We start from the raw sequence: 12,486 nt of genomic DNA, 5'->3' as shown, positions 1-12,486 counted from the left end.
TAGCACCAAGTTATGTCATACCACTCTGTGGCTACCAATTGGCTATTCTCTCAAAAATGAGTCACTCAAAGTCTCTTAATTCCTTTCTCAGAGCCTATCCTGAGGCCAATCAGAAACCAAAAGTTTCTACATCTGGAATTTTCTAGAAATCTGCAACTGCTGTCCTTCCCTTTGTGAGATTTCCCACCTTTTCCAAACAAGCCCCGCCCATTGGCCTTTGGCCTATCATCAGTCAACACCAATCTGACTAGCGCCCAATGACGTCATAAGAACTCTCTCATTGGATTGGCCACTTTGTCAGGGTGCTGTGGTGCTGTGGTCCTAACTTCAGCTCCGCGTACTGAGTCAAGGCCTTGTTCGCTTCCCTGTGGAGACGGTGCCAGCATCGATCAGGAGTCTGTAGACAAAAATTCCCCAAGATTTGAGACTTTATTGGGGGAAATAGATTACTGGCGGGGAATAAGCCACAAGCCAAAGGAGGAACAGTTGGAACCTGTAGTCCTCTTTGCCGCCTTTTGCTAAAAGTTCCGCACGCCTGCGTGGCGTGGGCGCATGCATAGTGACGTCGGGGCTCTGCGACGTCTCATTGGCTCTCTACGGCGCACCGTTAAGGTATAAGGCTCAGCTCCCAGTCGGTCCCAAATTTCTTTGTTGGCATTGGAGGCAGTGGCAGCCCACATCTAATGCTCCGGCCTGGGGCTGGATGTGGGTGCCCGCACGCCGCGGCAGCCCCCGGCGCGCTCCTCCTGCTGCAGCCGCCTCAGGGGCCGGGCCCAGCGCGGCCTCCATGGCAGCGCGAGGCCGTGGCGGTCTAGGATGAGGTGCGTGGGGTCGGGGCCGCGGACCACGCTGCCCAGCAGCAGGTAGTCGGTGCCCGGTTGTAGGCGCAGGCAGCCGCAGGCCAGGTCGGCGCGGGGCACCCAGGCGTCCTGGTCGCCGCGTCGCACGAGCTGCACCCGCTGCTTGTAGACGGCTTGCACGCGCACGGCCAGCCGCCGCCATGCCGGGCCTGCCGCCTCAGACGCTAGCACCTGCGCCCGAAGAACTGTGGGGAGGGGAGATGTCAGCTCAGGTCGTGGGGAGCTTCCAGGGTACCTCTGGGTCCCGTGGGGTCAGTCACAGTGGGCAGAAGCCCGAGATCGGTGGGTGAGCTTCTGGTATCGCAGTGGGGAGAGAAACCTTGAACTTTTGAGAGTTTGACCCTAAATCGTGAGGGGTGGGGCCCGCTGGAGGAAACACCTTTGAGACAAGGAGTTAAACTACAGTAGGTGGTGCTGGGGACAGGGCAGAAGACGCAGGTCCAGGGTCTCTAATACAGTGGGGTCAGAAGGTATCAATGGTGGAATTCTTGGGAAGGAGGGGTCACATTACTGGGGAAGGGGCTCTGGGATACATTTGGAGGACCAGAAGGAAGAGATTGGTCCTTGGAATGTGAGGGCTGAGGTCATACTGATAGTGATTCAGAAAAACATAATTTTTTTTTTTTTGAGACGGAATCTTACTGTATCGCCCAGTCTGGAGTGCAGTTGTGTGATCTCAACTAACTGCAGCCTCCGCCTCCTGGGTTAAAGTGATTCTTGTGCCTTAGCTTCCTGAGTAGCTGGGTTTACAGGATCCTGGCACCGCGCCCTTTTGTATTTTTAGTGGAGACGGAGTTTCACCATGTTGGCCAGTCTGGTCTCGAACTTCTGACCTCAAGTGATCCGCCCACCTCGGCCCCCATAAAGTGCTGGGATTATTGGCGTGAGCCACCGTGCCCGGCCAGAGAAATGTGCTTTCTGAGAGGCTGGGTGGAACTCTGACTAGCCAGCTGGGTCTGCGGGGCAGGAGATCCCTGTGGAAGGTGGGGAAAAGCTTTCCACCTTTGAAGGCCTAGAACACTAGTGACCAGATGAGGATCCTGAGGGAGAAGAAGTCTGCGGTCCTATACATTGAGAGAAATAGCTGGCGTTGGTCTAGATTTGTTGGCTGGGCCGAACTCCTGAGTGTCTTAAGAGAGCTGAATAGCCTGAGGTCATAGACCCCAGGGTCATGGAGCCCATGTGGACTGGGGATTAGGGAACTGTGGGATAAGTCTTTATGGGGATTGGGACTAAGGCTCAAATATCTGGGACCATGAAGGGAAGCAGCAAGGGTCTCTGAGATAGGGTGGACAGGGCAAGAGCTCATTCCACTCAACCAGTTCCCCTATCTCTTCCATCCCTCAGAGATGTCAGGCTGAAGGGGATGATGAAACTCTGCAAGCCCAAGAACATAGTGAAAGAGGAGACACAGGAAGGTAGTGAATGCCCCCTCCCCACTACCCCTCCCCATTTGTCTTCTGCCCCATCAATTTCTAGATCAGGAAGGTGCCCTTTGGAATCCAACGCTCCTTGCCATTTAAAATGAGAAAGTGGAAGGCCAGAAAGGGGGTGGCTTAGAAACAGTCATCAGAACCAGTTGTAGCCTTCAGCTATCCTGTCTCCCCAGTACTCACCATAGTCCTGCTGGCAGTACCTCCGAAGGCTCATATATACCCTGGTGTCCGACATATTGCAGTAGTTTTGACACTGAGGGTCTGGGGAGGGTCAGGCTGTCTGCAGTGGGCTCCTGGGGCTTAGACCACAGCCTTCTGCCCCTGCCCATCCCTCCATTCCATCTTGATGGCCAGCTGGGGCACCCAGACCTTTGGGACTGGGCTCAGTGGGTGACCCATGTATCCCCATCTGGGGACCCAGTCAGCCCATCCCCAGTCCCACTTGCCACTCAGGGACCTCCATGCCAGACTGTCTTACCAGAGCTATAAGCACCAGGAGTAGTGGCAAGGGTGGTTGTTGCTTCTGGAATTCCTGTGAGACCAAAGGAGAAATTAACCTCTTAGTAATTTCCCCCAGGATCCCCCCACCCCTGCCCCGGGAATCCAGGCACCCAAACTCTTTAAGTGTTTATTCCTTTAGGACTCAAGAGTGCAAGCATCCCTTGCCTTCCTCTCCTGGGACGCAGGCGTCCAGGCCCCAAGCCTCCTTTTCCTCAAGAGTCCAAAATTTCAGTCCCTGCTTATCCGAGGGCCCAGAGTCCAGCCTCCAGCCTTGGGCTCTCAATTCCCAAGGCCCCAGCCCTCACTGCACCTGCTCACTGGAGACCTGGGATGTCTCCTTCCCGCTCTACTCAGGCTTGTGCCCTGGCCCCTCAAGACTCACGCTGGCAGGGCATCCTGGGGGAGCGGCTCTGCTGGTAGCCAGGGCCACAGCGGTTGCAGGTCAGGCCTGTGACCCCTAACTTGCAGGTGCACTGCCCACTGGTCTGGTTGCAGGTTCCTCCTGTTGCCCCGATAGGGTGGCACTGGCAGGCTACATGAGCAGAGGAGCTGGGGGCATGGGGTATCGGGGCCCCAGATGCCCCTCCTAATTCCACAGTGTCTCCTCCCTCAGCCTGGGGAGTCCAGGCCCAGCCCCTCTTCCTCGGGCCAGAGTCCAGGCCCCAGCCCTCCTCCCTCCCGCCCCCAGAGTCCAGGCCCCAGCCCCTCCTCCCTCCAGATCCAGGAGTTCCAGGCCCCCAGCCCCTCCTCCCTCGAACCCAGGGAGTCCAGGCCCCCAGCCCCTCCTCCCTCGAATCCAGGGTCCAGGCCCCAGCCCCTCCTCCCTCCAGATCAGGGTCCAGGCCCCCAACCCTCCTCCCATGGGCCCGGGGTCAGGCCCCAGCCCCTCCTCCCTCAGATCCAGGGTCCAGGCCCCCAGCCTCCTCCCTCCAGACCCAGGAGTCCAGGTCCCCAGCCCCTCCTCCCTCAGATCCAGGAGTCCAGGTCCCCAGCCCCTCCTCCCTCAGATCCAGGGTCCAGGTCCCCGGGCCTCCTCCCTCAGGCCCAGGGTCCGGGTCCCACAGCCCTCCTCCCTCAAGATCCAGGGGTCAGGTCCCCAGCCCTCCTCCCTCAGATCCAGGAGTCCAGGTCCCCAGCCTCTTCCCTCAGATCCAGGGTCAGGTCCCCAGCCCCTCCTCCCCTCAGGCCCAGAGTCCCAGTCCCAGCCCCTTCTCCCTCAGACCCAGGGTCCAGGCCCCAGCCCCTGCTCTCAGACCCAGGAGTCCAGGCCCAGCCCTCCGCCCTCAGTCCCAGCCCTAGCCCTCCTCCCTCAGCCTAGGGTCTAGCCCCGCCTCCTGTTCCCCAAGGTCTGTCACTAGGCCACACTCACCCCTGCAGGCCCTGCGGCTGGACATAGGCTGGCTAGGGTCCCTCCAGAACCCTGGTTGGCAGTAGTGGCAGTGCCGCCCGGCTGTGTGGTGGCTGGCTCACAAGCTTACCCCCCTCCGGCCATGCCCGACAGCCTGAACAGCTCAAGAGTTGAACCCGGCAGCGTCGAGGCGTGCTGGTTGCAGGAGCAGGCTAGGAGCAAGATGGGGTGCAGAGGCAGCATCAGGGCCAGGTATGCTGCTCCCCAGTCCCCAGCTTTCTTCCCATGGCCCTGCCCTCATGAAAGGAAGCAGAGTGTCCAAGGTAGAAGAGAATGCTTGGGTCTCTCTAGCTAAGCCTGTCCCAGGACATTTCCATTCTCATCTTTTATTTATTTATTTATTTTGTTTTATTTTTGAGGCAGTCTAAATCTGTTACTCAGGCTGGAGTGCAGTGGCTGTGACCTGACTCACTGCAGCCTCCCACCTCCCGGGTTCAGTGAAGATTCTCCTGCCTCAGCTTCCCAAGTAGCTGGAACTACAGGTGCATGCCACCACACCTGGCTAATTTTGTGTGTGTGTGTGTGTGTGTTTTAGTAGAGACGGGGTTTCACCATGTTAGCCAGGATGATCTTGATCTCCTGACCTCATGATCCACCTGCTTCGGCCTCCCAGAGTTCTGGGATTACAGGCATGAGCCACTGTGCCTGGCCCCTCATCTTTTAAATGGGTAGGCCGGGTGCAGTGGCTCATGCCTGTAATCCCAGCACTTTGGGAGGCCAAGGTGGGTGGATCACCTGAGGTCAGGAGTTCGAGACCCACATGGCCAATATGGCAGAAACCCATCTCTACTAAAAATGTAAAAATTAGCTGGCTGTGGTGGCTTGTGTCTGTAGTCCCAGCTACTCGGAAGGCTGAGGCAGGAGAATCTCCTTAACCCGGGAGGTGGAGGTTGCAGTGAGTCAAGATCGCGCCACTGCCCTCCAGCCTGGCGACAGAGCAAGACTCCATCTCAAAAAAACGAACAAACAAAAAACAAAAAGAGTGGGCTATGGCCTGTGGAATCAGACCCTGTTAGCTTTATCTGTCTTTCTGACTGTATTCCTTGGGCAAGTGGTTTCTCCCTTCTGTAGTTTGATTGGCTGTGAAATGGCATTTATAATGTTTACTTCATGAGGCTTAAATGAAATGAAGTGGATAGAAAGTGCTTAGCCCAGGCCTGGCGGAGAGCAATTACTTGGCTGTCTAGCATTCCCATGTGCAGGGCACCCTGTGCTAAGTGTTTGATGTATTTCATCTCCACAAGGGCTCTATGAGGGTGGCACTATTATCACCCCCATTTTACAGAGGGAGAAAGCTGAGGCACAGAGAGGTACAGCTAGCAGGTAGTTGGAGGCAGGGCTTAAACACGGGTCTTCTAGCTTGAGAGTCTGAGCTCTTAGCTCACTCCAGTAATCCTCATATGAGGATTATGCTAAATAATAATAAATATGCATTATCCTGGGAGCATTTGTCAGGTTTTTTAAGGTGGCTCTCAAACCTTACTACTCGTCAGAATTACCAGGGAAATGTTTTGTTGTCGTTTTTATTAAAAACACATTAGCAGGGCATAGTGGCCCATACCAGTAAGTCCCAGCTACTCTAGAGACTGAAGTGGGAGGATCACTTGAGCCTGGGAGTTGGAGGCTGCATTGAGTTATGATTGCACCACTGCCCTCCAGCCTGGGCAACGGAGTGAGACCTGTTGCAAAAGGTCTCAAAACAACAAACAACAAAAGCAAAAACCCAAAACAACAACAACAAAAGCCAGATTGCAGGGCTCATCCCTAGGCTTTCTGATGGGCCCAGGGATCTGTATTTCCAGCAAGCACTGCAGAGTAAGATGCTGATGCAGGGGGTTCATAGACCACTTTTTGTTTGAGACAGGGTCTCACTCTCGCCAAGGCTGGAGTGCAATGGCGCCATCATAGCTCACTGCAGCCTCCAACTCCTGGGCTCAAGGGATCTTCCCACCTCAGCCTCCTCAGTAGCTGGGTCCACAGGCGTGCATCACCGCACCAGGCTACTTAATTTTTTTTTTTTTTTTTTTGTAAAGACGGGGACTCATTATGCTGCCCAGGTTCATGGACACTCTTTGAAGAGACTTGGACAGGGTGTGTTGACTCTAAGAAGTTTGAAAGCCCTGGACTGGCAGGTCCCTGGGAGCCCGGAAGAGTTGCAGGATGATCAGGGAGCAGAGACAGCTGCATGTTCTTGGGAAAACGACTCGCCCTCTCCCAGCCTCTCTTTTCTCCCTGTCTAGAGAGAATCCAGATCCCTCCCTCCCAGGGTTTTTGTGGGCATTCGAGGTGGCAAAGGTATTCAGATGCTCAGTGGGTTGAGTCAGGCTTTGGATTCTTTCTGACCCAAGGGTAATCACTTCACCTCACTTCCCCTGTGGAAAACTCAGATGAGGGAGGGGAGATGCAGACCAGGATGTCTGTGAAGGCCACAGCTCTGCCGCAGACATTAGTCTCAACTGGCCACCCTGACCTTTCTCCACCGCAGCATTGTCAGTCTCCTACCCGGGTTTGGAGGGCACTGCCCTGCTCAGTCTGGGAGAATGTGGTGACCCTCAGGAGGACAGCCTCCCCAGCGCCCAGGCTCTGTCCAGGCCCAGGATGAAGGCCGCCTCATCCTCAGGCCAGGTGAGTCTCACCCCTCACTCCCCTGCTTAGGTAAAAGATTTGGCCAAAGAATGGGGATGGTCTGTAAGTTAGCCCATGTGATCTTCATGTATGAAGAAATAAAGGGGTGGAGGCCAGGCACAGTGGCTCACGCCTGTAATCCCAGCATTTTGGGAGGCTGAGGCTGGCGGATCACCTGAGGTCAGGAGTTCGAGATCAGCCTGGCCAACATGGCGAAACCTTATCTCTACTAGAAATACAAAATTAGCTGGGCATGGTGGTGTGCACCTGTAATCCCAGCTACTCAGGAGGCTGAGACAGGAGAATGGCTTGAACCCCAGAGACGGAGGTTACAGTGAGCCAAGATGGCACCACTGCACTCCAGCCTGGGTAACAGCAAGACTCCGTCTCAAAAGAAAAAACAAAGAAATAGAGGGCGGGAGGCAAAGAGCATGGGAGATGGAGAGGAAGGCCAGGGTACACTTGCACACGTGTGTGTGTCTGTGTCTGTTGGTAGAGTTACCTCCCAGGACCTCAGACCCTCTACCAAGTGTCTCAGGCTGGAGGAGGGAGGGGGTCAGGGCCAGAAGGAACTGACACTGGCTGTCTCTGAGGAGGGGCTGCTGGAGAGAGGTAGGGAAGGCCCGGTCTGGAAGCACCTTCGGGAAAGAGGACATCTCACGGGACACTCCTGGGGGGCACCTGTCCAGCTGGATAGAGCAGTGGATTGTTGCAGCATCTAGGAACTCAGGGCTCCCTGGGTTCAATCCCTTGCTGGCAATGAGACTTAGGGCAAGTGACCTCTCTTTGAGCCTTACCTTCTCAGCTGGGGAGTGGTGACTTTGGCCAGCGCTCAAAGCCGTTTCTTTCTGCCAGATACCACATTGGGCTTTATTTAAAGGCTTTATGTATATTAATGCATTTAATTTTCACTACAGCGTGTAAAGGATGTGCTTTGTTACTATCCCCACTCTATGGTGGAGGAAACTGAGGCACTGAAAGGTTAGGTCACTTGCTCAAGCTCTCACAGCGGGTAAGCAGAGGAGCCGGGATTCAAGCTCAAATAGTCTGGCTGCCAGGCCACCAAGGCCGTGGTCCTGTCTGTTACCTCCTGTCTGCCACCCTAGAGCACCTGGTGTGACAGTACCCGGCAGGAGCTTGGCAGGGATGGGCTGAGACCCCAGAACTTGGCTTCCTGAGCTCAGATCCTGGCCCTGCCACACTCAGACACTGTGTGTCCTTGTGCAGGGGACTTCTGAACTCTAGCCCTGAGTCTCCTCATCTGTAAAATGGGCCTGATGAGAGTCCCTGCCTGGCACACAGTAGGTGATTGATAAATATGTGTTTAATGACCGAATACTTTCCCTTCAGTTGGTTTGTCCATTCCATCCTTCCTTCATTCCATCCATCCAGGCCCATTATCATCCATCCACTGTCCACTGCCATCCACCATCCACCATCCATCCACCATCCACCATCCACCATCCACCATCCACCATCCACCACCATCATCCACCATCCACCACCATCCATCATCATCATCCATCCATCCACCACCATCATCCACCACCACCATCACCATCCATCACCATCACCACCATCACCACCACCATCACCACCACCACCGCCATCCACCATCACCATCATCCACCACCACCACCGCCATCACCATCACCATCCTGCATCCGCCACCATCCTCATCTGCAAATCCGCCACCGCCACCCATCACCGCCACCGTCATCGTCGCCATCCGTCGCCACCAAATCACCATCCGCCGTCGTCATGACCAAATCGCCACCGCCGCAAATCATCATACCGTCGTCATCATAAATCCGTCATAAATCATCGTCGCCATCACATCCGCCACCAAATCCGCCACCATCCGCCGCCGCCACCGCCGTCGTCCGCCATCCGCCATAAATCGTCCGCCAAATCATCACCACCGTCCTGCCATCACCGCCGCCATAAGTCGTCGCCATAAATCGCCGTCGCCGTCGTCGTCACCACCACCGTCCGCCGCCACCACCGCCACCATAAATCGCCGCCACCACCACCACCGTCATCGCCGTCATATAAATCAGTCATGATCGTCGTCCGCCATAAATCGCCGCCTGCAAATCGCCGCCATCCGCCGTCATAAATCATCCGCCGCCATAAATCGTCCGCCGCCGTCGCCGCCGCCGTCGTCCGCCGCCGTCGTCCGCCGTCGTCGTCTTATAAATCACCTGCACCACCGCCGTCGTCACCGCCGTCCGCCATCCGCCGTCGTCATCACCACCATAAATCCGCCGCCACCACCACCACCACCATCCCACCACCACCACCACCACCATCATCACCATCACCACCATCATCACCATCATCATCCCCACCACCATCCACCACCATCACCACCATCACCATCACCATCACCACCATCACCATCATCACCATCACCGCATCACCATCATCCACCCATCACCACCACCACCACCATCATCACCACCACCATCATCACCACCACCACCATCATCACCATCACCACCATCATCACCACCATCACCATCACCACCACCACCACTATCATCACCACCACCACCATCACGCCACCATCACCATTATCACCACCATTGTCATCACCATCATCATCGCCATTACCACCATCACTACCATCATCATCATCATCACCATTATCACAGGCTGATGAGTGTTGGGGAGAGGCTGAGCCCTTCATGAGCAGACAGGCCCATGTGTGGCTGAGATACAGGACTGGCTGCAGGGAGGAGGTACAGAGAGGACTGAGTCTGAGACTGGGGTGAGAGGCAAGGAGCACCCAGTTCCAGGGAGGGAAGGGAACATCCTGCTTCCGTAGGGACAAAGGACCCAGTGGCAGGCAGGCAAAGGTAGGGAGAGTACAGGGCGCAGGACTCACGTAGGCAAGGGTGGGGGTGCCGGGGCGTAGCAGGCCGCCAGGGCCAGTCTCGATGGGACGGGCGGCAGCTCTCGCACCCCGGGCCAGTGGTATGGTGGCGGCAGTGGCAGCGGGGTGGCCGGGCACGGGCGGCACAGCGGGCAGCATGGCCATGGCACTGGCAGCGGCCTCTCAGCCCAGCCGCCGCCAGCCTGGCCTGGCCCCCGAACTCCACGCGGAGGTGGCTGGCCACCACAGTGGCCTTAGGATCTGGTGTGGAGTGGAAGGTCACCCTTTCAGGGCCCCCCAAGGCCCTAGGCCAGGCGGGTCTGTGCCACAGCAGCCTCCAGGGACCCCCTGAGGCCCAGGCAGCAGACAGGATGAGGGCTGGGGGTCCTGGGGTGCAGAAGCGCAGGCTGACAGATGTCAGGAGGAAGGAGCCACCCAGGGCCAAGGTCAGGCTGCCATTGCAGGTTTCCCCGGGGCCAAGGTGGTTTCCTGGGGACAGGGCACAGGCCTGAGGGCAGGAGGCCGCCACGGCAGCCAGCTGTGTCACTGGTGGGAGGCAGAATTGGGGGCGGCCCTGTGGATCGTAGCATGGGTCCGCAGTGGCCTGGCCCAGGAGGAGCAGGAGGGCAAAGGTCACGGGCATGGTCACAGCAGAGCCAGCACCTGGAGGGAAGAGAGGTGGCTGGGCTGGGGACCTCAGCCGCAGCCTCTACCCCTCCTGGAGGCGTCCTGTGGAATTGGAGCATTCCACCCCCAACCCGTCCAGGCCCAGTCCCCGGCTGCATGGAAGCGAGGAAAATAGTTCCATCTGGGGAGAATTACTGTTTACATAACCCAAAGGGGAAAGAACGCAGACAAAATCGAGAATTTTGCCTGAACTAATCCATAGCTTAACACCCCAGAGTTATCCATCAGTGTCGAGGGGCAGGGGGCCCTGGGGAGCGGTGAGCGGCTGGAGCAGAGGGGCTGGCCAAGGCCAACAGACGTGGAAACCTAGAGAGGGACACGGAGAAAGCAGGGCTGGGCAGGAGAGGGGGCTTAGGGATAGTTGAAGACTCAGCCACAAAGAAACAGAGGCAGAGAGAGGATAGCCAGCCCGGGGGAGGGGCACAGCACAGAGAAGTTGCTGCAAAGACAGAGGAACAGACAGGAGGCCGAGACAGAGGCCAGGCACCCAGAGGCCACAGGGAGCCGGGAGACTGAGGCTTGGACAGCCTGGGGGCTGGGATAGGCAGGCAGGTGGGCTCAGAGACACCCAGCCCAGCAGGCCCTGGGGAGGGGAGGGAAGGGGACAGGCTAGGGTTGCCTGGCGGGGGATCAGAAGTGAGAGACCGAGGCCCAGGCTTGCGGGGATCAGAGCCATGGCCTTTCCCACATGGGGCCCTAACCTTGTTTTCCACACCCTGGGCACGGAAGGGGATTATCACCAAACAACCCGGCCTCTCTGCCACCCCCCCCCCCCCCCCCGGTGCCCCACCCTTAACCCTTTCCCACCCCAGTGCAAAGCCCAGAGAGCTGAGCTGAGGAAAGGGATGCTGGGAGCTGGAACCTGGGTGGCTCTGGGGCTTGGGAGTGGGACAATGGGATCCCCATGGGGTCAGGGGAAGCAGACACCTGGGTTCCCTTCAGAACTCAGGGTGTGGGGACCAGAAGTTAGAGTTCTGGGACTTTCTGCTCACCTCAGCCCCCGCCCTCTGTCCTGGGCCTCAGGGCCTGGAGACCAGAGTCTCTGCCTTCTCCACCCATCCAGAGTTCCCCAGAGCAGATGGGGGAACAGATGTTGGGGGTGGGGGGTAATGAGGAAGAGAGAGACAGGAAAGCAGGAGCTGGGACAGGGTGGGGTGCCAGATGCCAGGGAGCCCGTGGGGGCAGAAGCCCAGACCGCAGGAATGGCAGGAGCTGGGAAGGACTGGACTCTGAAATGCCCCCACTTTCCCCTTCCAGGGCCAGCAGCCTCTCGTGAGGAGCTCACTGTGGACTGGGGGCCTCAGAGCCTTTCCAGGCCCTTGGCTCTGAATCTGCACCCAGGCATGCCCTTGGGCTGGGCATCTCTAGGGCACCCTGGGGGTAGGGGTAGGCCACACCTGCCCCAGCCTGGCCTCACAGCCCATGTCCCCACTGCTGTTGGCCACATGCAGACACTGCCTCCCCTGGCCCCAGATGACAGGCCTCACCCTCTGCCCTCCCAAGGAGCCTGGCGCCATTTTGCACCCACTAGGGTGACGGCCGCCCGCCTGGCCCTCAGCGGCATCCTGTTAAGGACCAGCCCCCCATGTCCCCTTTCTCTCTTGCTGGATAGTTCAGGGGGTGGCACCCTCTGGCCCTTAGCACCTTGAGGAACCAGGATGTGAGTTCCCTAGTGTTCCTGAGGGATCCAGAAACTAGTCATGGCCCACAGAGAGCCCATACCCCCCTTTAAGAAACAGAGTCCAGCTTTGCTCCCAGCAGATCCATAGGAGGCCTGCCTGGGCGGCGTGGGGTCCATCTGGGACCCAGGCTTCCTTTCCCTGGCTCTTGGCATGCACCCCCTACCCGAGCCCTGAGGCCCCGACATTGGCCAAACCTGCACTCAAGAAGACAGCGTCCCGCAGCCAGTTCCCCGCAGGCTCTTCCTCCAAGCTGTGGCGCGGTGGGCTCTCAGGAGGGAGTGGCGTGGCTGTTCTCAGGCCCCAGGCTAGTGGGGTTTCTGGGCTGGGCGGGGGCTCAGAGCAGAGCCTGCAGAATCTAACACCGCCACCCCCCTCCCGCCCCAATCCCCTCACCAACCGCAGCCACGCT

General features: G+C 57.7%; 1 protein-coding gene across 1 annotated transcript; it reads right to left on the bottom strand.

The window, feature by feature from the left end:
* Nucleotides 1-410: 410 nt before the first annotated feature.
* On the bottom strand, nt 411-12,486 carry NTN5 (netrin 5). The gene is given in 8 exon segments (XM_003915836.5): nt 411-1,045; nt 2,477-2,557; nt 2,775-2,828; nt 3,180-3,329; nt 4,167-4,262; nt 4,265-4,357; nt 9,721-10,371; nt 12,272-12,486. Coding segments are annotated over 7 exon segments (1,470 nt in total). The 5' UTR covers nt 10,352-10,371; nt 12,272-12,486; the 3' UTR covers nt 411-680.

The sequence above is a fragment of the Papio anubis genome, unplaced genomic scaffold, assembly GCF_008728515.1.
Source record: "Papio anubis isolate 15944 unplaced genomic scaffold, Panubis1.0 scaffold498, whole genome shotgun sequence".
Lineage (NCBI taxonomy): Eukaryota > Metazoa > Chordata > Mammalia > Primates > Cercopithecidae > Papio > Papio anubis.
Note: the sequence above shows the minus strand (reverse complement) of the source record. Positions and strands in the feature narration are given on the sequence as shown.